A 16,656-nucleotide genomic window follows, 5' to 3' on the forward strand; every position below is an offset into this window, starting at 1 on the left:
CATGTAGTATATTGCCCAGCCACATAGTATATTGCACAGCAATGTAGTATATTGCACAGCGACGTAGTATACAGCACAGAGCCACGTTATATACAGCACAGACACGTAGTATATTGGCTAGTCATGTAGTATATTGCCCAGCCACGTATGTAACAGGTTAAAAATACTTAAAATAAAAAAATAAACATATACTCACCCTCCGAAGGCCCCTTGTAGTCCTGACGCCTGTGTGCGGTGCACGCGGCAGCTTCCGGTCCCAGGGTTGGTATGAGCGCAGGACCTGTGATGACGTCGCTGTGACATGACCATGACGTCATGGAAGGTCCTTCTCGCATAGCATCCTTGGCACCGGAACCTGTCACTTGCACTGCCGAGGACAGCGCTACGTCGGAGGGTGAGAATAACCTTTTATTATTATTATTATTTGTAACATTAGATTTTTTTACTATTGATGCTGCATACGCAGCAGCATAACGCGGTCCATTAACACTGCCATTAACCCTATGTGAGGGCTGACTGGAGGGGAGTATGGAGCGGGCACTGACGGGGAGGAAGGAGCTGCCATATTGCCGCCGGACTGTGCCCATCGCTGATTGGTCGTGGCAAAACGCCCACGACCATTGCCACGACCAATCAGTGACTTGGATTTCCATGACAGACAGAGGCTGCAACCAATGAATATCCATGACAGACAGAAGGACAGACAGAAAGACAGACAGACGGAAGTGACCCTTAGACAATTATATAGTAGATATACAAACACAGTCATAGTCAAGTGTTAGGTAAGTGGTGAACACATAAGCAAGCAATGATATTTGGCCTCCCCAACTGAAGTACTATTGTCTGCATGGCTGTTCAAATCACATACCACTGCAAAAGTTAGTGTGATGCATTTTAAACTATAAATTCTATATCCGATTTTTTCAATTGAATTATCATCTGTGTACATGTCTTACACTCTTTCTGCCCATTATATGACTTGTATCTGCCATTTTTTTGGCAGTTTTTCGATTCTGTAGGCTCTATTTCTAGTTTTCAGTTTCCTTGATTTCAGCTCCAGAGTGAGGGAAGACTAGCTGCAATGGTATCTCCCATAGACTGCCCACACAGAGAAGAGGAGATCCTGCTGCCCTAAATCTCTAAGACACATGGAGAAGCAGCAACAGGAGCATAGAGGACAATGAACAGAAGTTCTGAGCAGTGTAGCTGTGAATCCAGCACTGGGGGTGAGAAAGTACACTTACTAGAAGCATCAGCAGTATATGTGTGTGTATGTGCCTCTCTCTCTTTCTCTGCAGCTGCTCTCCTGCCCCATCCTCTCTTCATAGACTGAAGCAGCGTCAGTTATTAGAGAGTGGCTGATCAGTGCATGAGGCAGGGAAGGAGGAGGACTGGCTGATGAGTGGAAGAAGCTTTTTTTTCCCATGTTGAGAAATCTAAAAATTCTTATTTTACTTGTACTACTGATTCACGAACACTTAATGCCCAAACAACTTTTTAAAAGCAATTTAAAATTCAAATTATTCAATATTTTCCCGCAAGTGCTGGAAGAAATATGTATCTATACTGCGTAATGAGCATTTGGTGCTGAAAAAAGTCAGTACACGGATTAAAATCAGCTTTCTTTTTATGTAGAAGCTTCTTATATATTCACATTTATGGCATTGAAGGGAAAAGACACAAAGGCAGTCTCAGTGATTGTCTTTGTTGGCATATAGGACCTTTAACCTTAGTGTTTCAGCCCTTGAGATCACTAGATATTTTTGTTATTTTTTTATCATGCACTAGCTTTGTGCCAATGACTTTGTGTGAAATTACTGCATACGGGGGTTGTCCAGTTTGGAAAGCACTGACAGTAGGGTCTCAGTGCCAGATGCTGATGCAAAAGATTCTATTACAAAGCCTTCTATGATGAAGTGCCGATTGAAAACAATGGCCGTCTATGACATCCAGAGCTTTCAGTACTAATCCGTGCAGTCCAATGGGAAATCCTATTGTAATAGCGAAATTTTTCCTAACACAACATATGGTATAAATACATATTTCAGCATAAATACAGCAAAAAATAGAAACGTATATCTAGGTTTTCAGTGTTTTATGCTGCAAGTGTTCTCAAGACGACTTATTGGAGTGCATATGATATATTGTACCCTTACACTATATATGCATACATGTATTTGTTGTCATGCCTGTAGTACTTCTCATTCTGTACTACATACGTAACCTGCCTTACTTTTACCGGCAGCTCTATATTAATCAATGAATATGAATATTAGCTATCTCCTCTTCCCATTGTGCACAGCCAGAGGCTTGACGTATTGAAGCTTATTTTATAGTCAATTTGCATATGCATTCCTAACATAAACTAAATGTTAATAGTTCTGATGACATTTCCATCTGACTGATGGTGAGATCCAGGAGACACCACAAACACTGCAGCAACCGACAACGCAAAGGATTTATTAGCACCAGAAATGTTGATTAAGTGCTTCTCATACTATGGCCTCAATATCTCACACTGACAAGAATCCCCATGCAAAACTAGAATATGTAACAGTAAAGGCAAAGAATAAAAAAAAATTCAATATAAATTATTGACCTATGGAATAGTTATATTATTGTCCCATCGAATTACAAAAAAAAAAAATTAAAGCAAAGTACAGGACTCATTTATATCGGTTTGGTTCAAGTTTAGAATTTCTTTTTGCATTGTTAATATATTGAAAAAAATAAATAAAAAGAATTACAGTTGATGTACATTAAATATATGCAATTTCATTTATTCATTTTTTTTACAAAAGTCACAAAATTCATATTACTAATTAATGAGCATTCCACAAAAAATATTACTTTTAACACTGGTCATTGGTGAATATGCAATGATATTTTTAAGTTTTTGTGAAGTTCTGTGACATGTCAAAAAATAATATATATATTTTTTTAAATAAAGAACGTGAAGTATGCCTTTTTCAGAGAACAATAGCTTTAGGCTGGAGACATCCATGCAGTTAGTGATGCAGTTTTTCTTTGTTTAGCCAGAACCAGAATTGGATCCAGCAGGAAGGAGACGCATACGTTCTTCCTTCATATTTCCTATTGTCTTCGAGTCCACTTCTGCTTTAGGCTCAAAAAGCTGCAACAAAAACTCTCACAAAATGTAATGTCTGATTCCAGCTTTATATATGAAATTAATTCAATGCTTATGGATTAAAATTGATTGTGCCAGTGCTATCACTTAAAAAAAACAATTTGTGCTTTTTTTCTGCTAATTATTTTGCTTCACATTTTACTTAATAATTGACTGCGAGAAAGTGAAAACTTTTCACTGAGAGATATAATATCTGGATATTTTTACCCGTTTAGTCATGTACTGCTTAGGGATGAGCGGACCTGTGGAAGTTTGAGTTCTGGTGCCCAAACCGAACTTTATTCAAGAGTTTGGTTTGGGTACCAGAACTGTACCCGAACTTGATCCAGAACCCGAACCACATTCAAAATAATGGTGACCCAAACTTTTGAGATAGAAAATTCTCTCTCTCTCTCTCCCAGACTTCCTTCGGAACTCCAAATATTGCAATGGACTTCCTGGAGAAGTCCATGATCAGCGTTTAGCCTCAGACACTAACTATCCAGTACAAGAGATGAACAACACCAGTCTTAAAAGTTCATGGTTCATACTGGACAGTTATTGTCTGGTGCCAAATGCCAATCAATGACTTCTCCCGGGAGTCCGTTGCACTATTCGGAATTCCGGGGGGAAGTCTGTTGCAGTGAGAGATTTTCCAAATCAATAGTTCAGGTCCCACTTGTTTTCAGTGGGGTTCGTGTTCTGGTTCCAATTTGGGTCCAGTCTTGGTACTCAAACTGAAATTTGCACTAAAGCTTGTGTCGTATATCAGAACCACAGGTCTGCTCATCCTTATCCGGTACGAACCCCAAACTTTTAATTTCTGGTTCTCTCATGTCTACTACTGGTTTTATATGAATAGCCAACGTCATGTCTTTTATCACCAGTGCCATCCTATCTTATGCAAACAATGGCACTCATGTCCATCGGCTGTGAAAATATTAATACAATTACTAAACTGCCTTATCAGACATAGCCCATTGACAAGAATCTACTATTTCTGATAAAAAGCAGAACCAACTTTCCCATCTTTCGATGCAATCCTTGGGAATCGTAGTAACTGCCGTTGGGTTTGACCATCAGCATGATTTTGTAGAATGGTCACTGGTTGATTACTTTGCTCTCCACGTTCTAAATCATGAGCGGATTTCACTTCCATGCCATCAGCATTGAAATACAGGTATAATTTAATAAACACGATCATTACAGACAGTGCTTACATGTGAATTTATTTCCATATATCATAATGTAATTTGTTTTGCTGTTTTTTTTTTTTTTCATTTAATCCCAAATCCATTTATGTTAATTGAGAAAATGGATGCGTTATTGTTCTGAAATATGAAAAGGAAATGTTTCCGTAAAAGTCATCATATAAAGTTGATTCTGCATTTGAGAATATTGTAGATTGTTGCTATTGTGAGTAGAGCTCTAAAGGATAATGAAATAGATATTTCCATCTTATTTTCTTGCCTGTGATAGCTGCATGATGTTAGCAGTACACTGATTTGAAAATATTGCTCTGTGAACCTGTATTTGCTAAGCATTACTGGAAATACAAATTGAAACTGTCAGTAATATAATGGGCCGTTGTAAACGATCATTTATATAAAGTAATGGATGCTTAATTAAGATCTTATGATAGTTGCAAATGTTCTGTGTGCCAATTTACCTTGTGTTCTTTTTCCATTAAATTGTATGCATATTAATTTATTTTACGAATGAGATTATTATATATGATGTCTGAAAGCTAATTGCACTCATTCATGTATATATTGTGACTTTTTTTCAAACCTGTTCTGTCTTTTGCTTTAAAATGTGTAATTTTTTTTTCCATATGATACGTTTAATTATATGAAATATAGAGATCTTTCCTAAATGTAATTGTAAAATTAACAATAAAGTTTGATGAATTGTTTTATACAGTTTGGAGACTTTGTGCTGAATTTATTTGTTTTGTTTTTTTCACATTACGTTTTTATGGAATGTGTATTTTTGATCCTGGGTTTTCAAAAAATATTACTATCCCAAGTTATAGTCAAATGAATTAAAATGAGAGAATTTTCACATTTGGAATATATGTGATGCTCTCTAGTTTAAAATGACAACAACAATTTGGGGTTCCTATCTTAATTACTTTAAAGATCTAAATTTCTAGACAGAATTTATGAGTTAAGAGGGTTTTACTAGTGATAGTATTATAGGTTATTCACACAGAGATTTGAGACTGATCTGCTTTAAAAACCACACATCAACACCTCTTGAAATATTCTTTGAATACTCTTCCAAGTCATTTCAATGGAAAGTCAACTTTGATGTTCATAAGGCAACTTTCGAGAGTTTTTTCCATCCAGAGTTTCCGACAAGGTCCTGAAAAGAAAGAAGCTTCCTTGAGGTGGTTTCCTGTGGAATCTGCTTCATACTTGATAGTGTCAAGTCAAAAGACTGCATAATACCATGTGGGAAAAATTGCTTTAATAGCCTCTTCAAAACTACTTAAGAGTTGCTTTAACCCTGCTGTTCTGTTCGGTCTGGGGAGACCTATTTTGAACTTTGGTATTTTTTGGGGTGTTCAAGATGCGGTTCTGAAACTTGTGGTTGATTGACTTAAATGAGGATGGGTCGGTCGGCCACGGGTTTCAGAGCCGCATCTTGAATATTTTAAAGAATATTGAAGTTCAAAGTCGGTCATTTTTGACCAACAGAACAGCAGGGTTAAGGAAAAAAATACAGGAAAAAGAAAAGCAGGGTTTCCCTTAAGAAATGCATTTTATTTTTGTTAAAAAAAAATGTATTTGGAAACATACCCCTAGTTACCTAGACCTTGCATATTTCAGAAACTAAAAAAAGGACTATGGAATTTGTGAAATAAAAAAAAATGTCTGCCTGCACCCTACAGGGGATGGTGACACAGTAGAGCTAAATTTCATGGCAGTTTGCACCCTTTAATGGGCATTCCAAAAGGGATGACACTTTAGGCAAAATTTGCCAATAGTGTTGTGAGACACATAAAATTCACAAGTGGGTGTAAATTGTGCTAGAACACATGGAATTATATATGTTATGTTAGCTATGTTGATTTTCTTTCTTCAGAACCTTTTTTTAGAACAGTTTTGTGGTCATAATTGTTCATGTTTTAATAAATTTGTCACATTTTACAATTTCTTTTTACTTATGTCCCTTTTACTTAGACATTTTGAAACATGTTGAAGCAGTTGTGAAAACACAAATTGGCACACACCACACAATATTTTTTTCAGCTATATAAATTTTGCTAGAAATGTAGTGTATTTTCCATATTTCTTGATGCGCTAAGCAATATTGTAACATCCCTTGTCAAAAGTAAATCACAGAATACAGACTAATGCAGGATAGCAGCCTTAATGGAGTTGCTCACTACTCAATTAACCCCTTCTCAATCATTACATTTCCCCCATGTAAAAAATTAACAGTTATAGTCACCTGCGGTACCAGTACCAAGTCTCCCGGGACTCACATAACACTGTTATGTCATGTGAGCTCTCCAGTCAATCAACGTCCGCTTCACTCTTTCTTCCTTCAGATGAAACTGACACCTGGAAAACCGAAAGCTGCATTTTGACTTATTCTGAATTTAAGTTTTCTTCAAAGGAAGTGAGAGTGAAGAGGCTGCTAATTGGCTGCAGGGCTCACATGACATAACAATGTCACGCAAGCCCTGGGAGACTTGATGCCGGTACTGCAGGTGAGTATATCTGTTATTATTTTACATGGGGTAAGTATAGTGATTAAGAAGGAGTTTCTTGAGTAGTGGACAACCCCCTTAAACTTTGTTATGCAGATCCTTAATGCAATAGGTAAACAAGCTCTCAAGTAGAGCTCCACATAAATGACCACGCATGAACATGCACACGTTAATTTTTGTGTATCATCTGGTTTGTGAATACTTATACACGTTCTTAAAAAAACCCACGCAATTCCAGATAAATCGGACAAGGTAGCATACACAGAATCCGAACTGAAGCGAGACTCTTTGCATTTCAGTTTCAGATGGTGGCCCTACTCTAAAATTTAAAGGCATGAATATTGTGTAGCCTTTATCTTCTACTACAGTAAAATATATCCAAGAGCTTTTTGGAAAGATTCCTATAGAATTAATAAAAAATATCCTTAGGAACATATGGACTAAAGGATAAATGTATGTAAGAAACCAGAATATTTTATATTTGCAATCAGGTGGTGAATAGCTTCCTATATAGAGTAAGCCTCTTTAATATTTTACAAGCTGACTTAGGGGATTTTACTGTTCCTGTCAGATGTCATCATCATTTGGTGTATATCTTCAGGACTGAATTACTGTTTTATTGTTATACCTTTTATATTTAATTAGCCCTACATTCTCTGGGGCCATGAGACCTACATAAAAATAAGTTAATACTAAGACCTTGTATTTTTAAATGAAATTGTAATGATTCAACCTAAAAAAAAAAAGTAGATTTAACAAGCGGAAAAGACCTAATCCCTCACTTCAGTCCGACCACGTTATAATTAGTGTTTCTCAACAGGCTGCAGGAAATCAGGACACTTGGGATAGTTCAATATCATTCTGGTATAAAGGAAGACTATCCTTTTATGGTTTAACATTAATGACATAGAAGACCAGCCAGTCATGTGAGAAATAACCTACTGGTCGGCACAAGTGCATGAATTAGGTAACTAGACAATAAACACTGATTTTACCCAATCCCAGTCTAAGCTTTTAATGGTTCCTGTACGTCCCCTTTCTACCATATATTTGGTAAAAAACGTGGTAAACATTACTAATATTGATTTTACATTGCATTGGTAGCACGTTTTCTATATACACCTGGAAAGCTACAAGCACATATGTTAAATGCTTAATCAAACTTCTACAGTCACCCATTTAGTTTTTATGTGTTTTTTGCTCAATGGAATATCTCACCAGACGTCACTAGAAAAAAGTATACAGCACTTTTTTTCCTATGGGTGATAGATATTACTACATGGCATCCAACGCGGATTTCCATAAAACGCAAAAGTTAGAAGCTTTCCTGTTATATGCATTTTTCGAAACAAAAAATGGAGTCTTACAACTGTGAAATATGTCAAATATAAATTATGCCCTATCGTTTATGTACGAAAAAAATGGAATCATATCCAATAAAAGAATAATAAAATGGATGCAAAAAAAAAAACATTTATTTTATTTTTCTACCAATTTGGATAAATTGCAGAAACATATACACAGTAAAGCAAAGAGCAATATCTGCTAGTATGGTCAAGCCCCCAAAAAAGGCCGTATTCTTTCCATTTTCACTAAAACTCGCCACAGTGTGACAAAATACTCTCTGACTCCAATAATAAAGTCACGGCTTGTCATATTGTAATAGGAGCGAGCGGCATAAACACATAACAGAAGTAAGCTGCTTACGGTCTGAAATAAATAACAGCTGGAGCACAAATGAATAAATCAGACTATTGCGCATTTTGTGGTGGACCAAATTGCCTTTAGCATTATCCACGGAATCTCCGAGAAGCTAGCCATTTGTGTCCTTGAGATTGCGGCTATGATGCAGCCCCGAACTCTACATTATACTACAGCACATTTCTCAAAGGAGCCACTAGCCAGCCACTGGAGCGGAGATTTCATTTCTGGTGAATGACAGAATTTCTCAGGCCTGTGAAGGTTTCTATACAAAAGAGAGAGAAAAGCCTGCCCGCAGTTAGCTGGAAAATACAAAATCTGCAGAATGGAAAGTGCACAGCTAGCACTAAAGCTTTCCATAGAAGTCACAGGAGAAGCGCACATATTTTAACGTGTTGTTTCCAGATAGATCTGCCTTTTGTAAACATGCACACGAATATGTATGAATATACATATTACCGTGTACAAAGGTAGGCCTGTGTATAGTGCTCGCAAAGTAAACAGGAAGCTGAAAAATATCAAATTAAAAACAATGTTCTTACTAAATAATACTAAATAACCCCCTATGGGGTTCAAGCAATGTCCTAATTCTCATATCATAGAAATACAAACCTTAATGTGTTTTATTTAAAGGAGATCCCTCACCATTTGAAAGCCGCAAATTCCAGTGATGTATAGTTCACTGGTCTGAATTCTGTAGTTTTGATAAAATGACTGATTTTTCTGCTTCACGTCTTCAAGTTCTCTGAATGCTGAGCTCTGTATAACCCCGCCCCCACCACTGATTGGAAGCTTCCTGTGTACACTGTGCGTAGGCAGAAATCTGCCAATCATTGGTGGTGGCTACTGAGGTTAGACGTCTTAAACAACTAATATTTGATTACCAGAGGGATTAATCATAAATGTCTCACAGGTATCCACTCTATTTATTTAAAATTTAACCTTTATTAGACCTTAATACATATAATAATAAACAACACACCAAGCACCACGAGAAAGAAAACAACCAGGGGTGTGCCTACCCCTACACTGGCCTAGCTGACCTTACCTATTTGCGGAGGTTGGCACCCTAAAACCTGCGCAATGGCGCCCCCGCTCCTCGACGGCTCTCCCTGCTCACCCTATAGGGCCCTATAGTGGCAGGAGGTGACAAAGATAATGAATAGGCAGGTGAGAAAGAGAAGAGGTATAGATCTAATCAATAGGTGTATAGACTGATTCTGATGTATGCAATCGTTAATTTAGTCCTCAGGTGGAGATGTTAGATCCTATTTGCAATTTCCCTCAATATATATATAGTTAGAATAAACAGTTGTAATAGATAGCTAAATCTTCCAGTGAATATACTAGATGGTGATTGTAGTGAACCTAATAGATTTCACTGATGTAGCCCATCATAATGGCTAAACTAATATTTCTGATATAACACCTATACACTATAATTATAGCTATCTATTTTATTAAAGTGATGTATCTAAAGATCTTGATATATCTACAGTATGCAAATCAATATCAAGGACGTACACATTATTAGTCTATATATACCTCTCTCCTAGTAGTATTAATATATATACATAGGCCAGGAAAATCAACTTATCTAATAAAGACAAAACAAAAACAAAAACACACACCAACCACCCTAAAAACTGTATTAAACAATCACAGACAAATGGCAACTTAGGACAACCATTATATCCTTTGTCCAATATTAAAGTCCACTGTCGACTTCCAGGGCATATTGCCCATATAAATCCTATAACGATTATAAATAGATAAATTGTACCAAGTTACAGTTAGTTACTCGACGCGTTTCCCCTCTTTGCCGAGGTTCATCAGGAGGAGGATATACACAAGGTACTTATCTGCAGGTACTGGTATAGGTGCGTAAATCCAGTAGCGTGGTCGGGACAATCCCCTGCCTCAGTGTGATACCATGGAGCCGAACCGCCCATACCCCACTCTTATATAGAAGCACTCACCCTAATCTCAATGGCATTCCCATCATGTTTCCGGTCTCTGGCGGCGCCAAGAGATGACACAAAAGCATGCGTCTCAAGCCGAAGATATGCGATCCACACCTCACTCTGGTGCTTCCTGCCGGCTGCACCAGAAGATGACGATACAGGAAACCAGCATGTCAAGCCATTGTGTGTCAGAGGTGTGTGCTCCGCCACTAGTTCTTTTGTGTCACTATTTACCATGCAACCTGGGTAGCCGCCCTGTCCCGCCCACCAGGCTAGCAGGGGGCGTATAACTAAAGCAGGACATAAAGCAAACGGACTAGCCAAGGGATATATTTGCAAAGTTCTTTGCTCTATTGTGCCCCTAGATTCAAAGTAAATATAAGTAAACGGACTAGCCGAGGGATATATTTGCAAAGTTCTTTGCTCTATTGTGCCCCTAGATTCCAAGTAAATATAAGTACAGATGAAAGCGATAAGCCTATAAAGGACTTTTTTTATGCCATAACATGGTATGGTCTATCGCCCAAAGGAGGCATGTCTATCCGCCCCCCGCTGCCTGATGCGCAGTAATGGACAATATAATCAGGCGTATACATACAAAATATATATGTGTAAACCCCAAATAGGGATAGAACAGACACATATGGGGAATATAGAACCCCATACAATGTTAGAGCATGCCAATATAACACCTAAAGATAATACCAATACATTTCTCACCGAGATCTAGCTGAGAATCACGGACTGTGATATATATATATATGTGGACCCAAAGTTAGAAATAAAGCAGACGCATATATGGGAAATATACAGCCACATACGATGTTAGAGCATGCCAATATAACACATAAAGACAATACAAATATATTTCTCACCGAGATCTAGCCGAAAATCACGGACTGTGAGTATGGCATTTGCCAACATATATATATATTGTATTGGATATAAAAATCAGTGTTATTGATAAAAAATGAAGAATCAAAAGAGGGGGGGGGGAGGGAGGGGATTTGGGGGCTCATACAATATAACTCCATTAAAATATCTCCCCACTCTGATGTAAGGGGGAAAAAAAGGAGATAAATACACCCTACAATGAGAGCAGATGAGGAAAGAATACTGGTCTTTACGACCGATATGGGGCCTGGGCTTTAGATACAACAGGCACATCATGAACACTTAGGGAAGTGTAGCTGGGAGCGTGTCTGAACATACAAGTCACAGGAAGCAACCAAAATGGATCTGCTCATTAAGCCCCATCGGGGCGGTGGTGTCAAGTCTGTGGATCCAACGTAACTCCTTCTGCAGAATTCTTTTATTCCAGTCGCCGCGACGTACTGGTGGTGCTATCACCTCTATAGCGGTGAATGATAGACAGGTCAGGTCCCCCCCATGAATCTCTCTCACATGTCTAGAGATAGGTGTATCCCTCGCATGGCGAATATCTCCCAGGTGGTCCCCAATCCGCCTCCTCAGTTCTCTCTTAGTTTTACCCACATAACTCATAGGACATGTGCATTGGAACAGGTATACTACACCACTGGTTTTGCAATTGGCAAAGTGTCTATTGTGATATACCTTCCCAGTGATGGTATTGGAGAAACTTTTGCCAACCTTAATGTACCTGCAGAATGAACAATGGCCACATTTAAAGGTTCCAAACTCCCTTCTGTCCAACCAGGTACCCGTTCTTGGTGGTGGAGTATACATACTGTGAACCAGTTGGTCCCCAATAGATCTCCCCCTCCTATAAGTTATTGCTGGGGCATCAGTAAGGAAGTCTTTGATCTCACTATCCGCTCTTAGAATATCCCAGTATTTGGTCATGATAGCGCGGACCTCCCTTGAACAATTATCAAAATTTCCAATTATACGTATCTTGTTGTCATTTTTGGTCTCTCTGGGGGTCAGAAGACTATTCCTATCACATGATTCTACCTTTTTGAAAGCCTCATGAAGAACATTCCTGGGATACCCTCTCTCAAGGAATCTGTTCCTAAGGTCTTTTGCCTCCCTATAGAAGTTTGAGGGATTGGAACAGTTTCTTTTAACCCTAAGGTACTGTCCCTTAGGAATCCCTCTGCGTAGACTGTGTGGATGACTACTGCCCCAGTCCAGCAAGTTATTGGTTGCAGTCGGCTTTCTAAAGAGTGTGGTTTCCAAAAGACCCTCAGTATCTTTTTTTATGTTTATGTCCAAGAAATTTATGGTCCGCCAATCAGTCTCAAAGGTGAACCTCAGGCCCAGATCGTTTTTGTTAAGGTCCTGGACAAATGTACCAAATGATGACACATCACCTGCCCAGAAGACCAGAATATCATCTATGTAGCGCCCCCAGAAAATAATCTGGGGGCACCACCAGGCCGCACTCTCTTCCGCAAACACCGTGATCTCTTCCCACCAGCCCAGGAGCAAATTTGCATAAGTGGGCGCACAAGGGCTGCCCATGGCAGTGCCCCTGAGCTGGTGGTAATAGATGCCATTGAAGAGAAAGTAATTATTTGTTAATACAAATTCTAACAGTGTACGGATAAAGTTGTTATGTGCATACGTATGTAGTCCCCTAGACTTCAGAAAGAACTCCACTGCTTGCAATCCCTTGTTATGGGGTATACTGCTGTATAGGGCTTCTACATCAATTGAAGCCAATAGAACGTTTTCATCCAATGATACCCCGTCAATTTTTCTCAGCAGATCAGAGGTATCCCTAATATAAGATGGCAGTGCCGTGACAAACTGACGGAGTACTCTATCAATGTAGATTCCACAATTTTGTGTAATAGAGTCATTGCCCGACACAATGGGGCGTCCCTTAAGAGGGGATAATCCCTTGTGCACCTTTGGCAATGCATAAAAGATAGGAACAGTAGGAGTTTTCTGGAGCATAAAGTCCTTTTCACCTTTTGAAATAACACCAAATTCAAGTGCTTCAGTCAGTATACCTTCAAGTTTTTTATTGAAGATATCTGTCGGGTCATCTCGTAAGATACCATAGGTTGTCCCATCACTCAAGATATCATAACACATTTTTTTGTACTTCTCATGGTCCAGGATCACTATATTGCCCCCCTTGTCGGAGGATTTGAAAATTAGCTCTTTGTTTTTTGACAACTCTTCTAATGCTTTTCTCTCAAGATATGATAAATTATTATATCTTTTGTGTTTATCCCTCTCTCGTAATGCCTTTAGCTCGGTGGTAACAAGTTTGGAGAAGATATCTATACTGTTGTTGTCCGACAAGGGGGGCATTCTAGTGCTCCTGGGTTTCAAATCTGTGAATGGGCCAAGACCCTCCGGTCTCTGGCCCTCTTCCAGAAGATCAACCAGGATCCTCAGATCTGCTAGATCCTCAGTGTCTATCCCCATAGACAGACACTGGGCTTTATCATGCACCTTAAAGAATCGTTTCCACTTAAGATTTCTGCAGAACAGGTTGACATCTTTGATCCACATAAAATCATCATAATAGTTGGTGGGTACGAAGGAAAAACCTTTAATTAGGACTGATCTCTCAAGATCTGTTAGGACGTGTGAAGTTAGATTTATAATTCTATTGTCCCCTTCAGATCTTTTTAATACCTGGAATTCCCGGTACGATCTCTCAGGTGGTAAGGAGTACCGAAATTCCTTCTCTCTAAAAAATGTCCACCCGATACCCCAAAAGAGGGCCCAGAGGGCGCACCATTTGATGTTTGAAAATTGCCCCTTCCATGTCGTTTTTTTGATTTGGCCCATCTCTCTCGTTGGGGCCTGATATTGGGAATTCCTCTCTGATCCCCTCTCTCACTATCCGAAATATCGGATGAAGAGATGTCAGTACTTTCTGTTGTTTGGGGATTCGTATCTACCGTTAAATTAGTGAACACTTTATTGTTTTTAAAATCCCAATTGTCTCTATTAAATTGTTTTTGTTTTCTATCCTTTATATCAGCTTGAAAACGTTCTATGTTGGTCTGCAAAATAGACTCTCTTCTATTAAAATCCGAATCACCTTTATATTTAGAGATGTTCTCTATCAGTTCTGTCAGTTTTCTGCTGCTTTTTTCAAATGTTGTTTTTTCTTCAACTAGCAGTATCTGCATGAATCTTATGGAACTTTCTATTAGTTCCTTTTCCCACGCCTGAATAAGTTCAGGGGTTCTGCTTCTACGTGCAGGGAGAATGTTGATACGTAGACCTTTAGGTATGATTCGGTTTTTAATATAATTTTCGAGAGACTGTACCTCCCACCACGATTTTATGTTATCTCTGTAGCAACCTGTTAATTCGTGAAAAGATTCAGCCAGATCAGATACCCTGGCCGATCCTCCACTGCCTGAGTGTTCAGAAAACACATCCCTCGCATCCAAGACCCATGTGTCTCTATTGATGGGACCCGACAAGAAACCTGCCATCAAAAATTCGTAGACTTAAACAACTAATATTTGATTACCAGAGGGATTAATCATAAATGTCTCACAGGTATCCACTCTATTTATTTAAAATTTAACCTTTATTAGACCTTAATACATATAATAATAAACAACACACCAAGCACCACGAGAAAGAAAACAACCAGGGGTGTGCCTACCCCTACACTGGCCTAGCTGACCTTACCTATTTGCGGAGGTTGGCACCCTAAAACCTGCGCAATGGCGCCCCCGCTCCTCGACGGCTCTCCCTGCTCACCCTATAGGGCCCTATAGTGGCAGGAGGTGACAAAGATAATGAATAGGCAGGTGAGAAAGAGAAGAGGTATAGATCTAATCAATAGGTGTATAGACTGATTCTGATGTATGCAATCGTTAATTTAGTCCTCAGGTGGAGATGTTAGATCCTATTTGCAATTTCCCTCAATATATATATAGTTAGAATAAACAGTTGTAATAGATAGCTAAATCTTCCAGTGAATATACTAGATGGTGATTGTAGTGAACCTAATAGATTTCACTGATGTAGCCCATCATAATGGCTAAACTAATATTTCTGATATAACACCTATACACTATAATTATAGCTATCTATTTTATTAAAGTGATGTATCTAAAGATCTTGATATATCTACAGTATGCAAATCAATATCAAGGACGTACACATTATTAGTCTATATATACCTCTCTCCTAGTAGTATTAATATATATACATAGGCCAGGAAAATCAACTTATCTAATAAAGACAAAACAAAAACAAAAACACACACCAACCACCCTAAAAACTGTATTAAACAATCACAGACAAATGGCAACTTAGGACAACCATTATATCCTTTGTCCAATATTAAAGTCCACTGTCGACTTCCAGGGCATATTGCCCATATAAATCCTATAACGATTATAAATAGATAAATTGTACCAAGTTACAGTTAGTTACTCGACGCGTTTCCCCTCTTTGCCGAGGTTCATCAGGAGGAGGATATACACAAGGTACTTATCTGCAGGTACTGGTATAGGTGCGTAAATCCAGTAGCGTGGTCGGGACAATCCCCTGCCTCAGTGTGATACCATGGAGCCGAACCGCCCATACCCCACTCTTATATAGAAGCACTCACCCTAATCTCAATGGCATTCCCATCATGTTTCCGGTCTCTGGCGGCGCCAAGAGATGACACAAAAGCATGCGTCTCAAGCCGAAGATATGCGATCCACACCTCACTCTGGTGCTTCCTGCCGGCTGCACCAGAAGATGACGATACAGGAAACCAGCATGTCAAGCCATTGTGTGTCAGAGGTGTGTGCTCCGCCCCTAGTTCTTTTGTGTCACTATTTACCATGCAACCTGGGTAGCCGCCCTGTCCCGCCCACCAGGCTAGCAGGGGGCGTATAACTAAAGCAGGACATAAAGCAAACGGACTAGCCAAGGGATATATTTGCAAAGTTCTTTGCTCTATTGTGCCCCTAGATTCAAAGTAAATATAAGTAAACGGACTAGCCGAGGGATATATTTGCAAAGTTCTTTGCTCTATTGTGCCCCTAGATTCCAAGTAAATATAAGTACAGATGAAAGCGATAAGCCTATAAAGGACTTTTTTTATGCCATAACATGGTATGGTCTATCGCCCAAAGGAGGCATGTCTATCCGCCCCCCGCTGCCTGATGCGCAGTAATGGACAATATAATCAGGCGTATACATACAAAATATATATGTGTAAACCCCAAATAGGGATAGAA

The 16,656-nt window shown here is 38.9% G+C and overlaps 1 protein-coding gene across 1 annotated transcript in view; it reads left to right on the forward strand.

The window, feature by feature from the left end:
• The window catches only part of PCDH9 (protocadherin 9), an 89,820-nt gene extending 87,185 nt beyond the window's left edge, over positions 1–2,635 (forward strand). The window contains exon 3 of the mRNA XM_069758169.1: positions 1,055–2,635. Coding sequence (XP_069614270.1) covers positions 1,055–1,135 — 81 coding nt within the window. The 3' untranslated portion in view covers positions 1,136–2,635. The remainder of the gene's footprint in view (positions 1–1,054) is intronic.
• The last annotated feature ends 14,021 nt before the right edge of the window (positions 2,636–16,656 follow it).

This window comes from Ranitomeya imitator, chromosome 3, assembly GCF_032444005.1.
Source record: "Ranitomeya imitator isolate aRanImi1 chromosome 3, aRanImi1.pri, whole genome shotgun sequence".
Taxonomy (NCBI): Eukaryota; Metazoa; Chordata; class Amphibia; order Anura; family Dendrobatidae; genus Ranitomeya; species Ranitomeya imitator.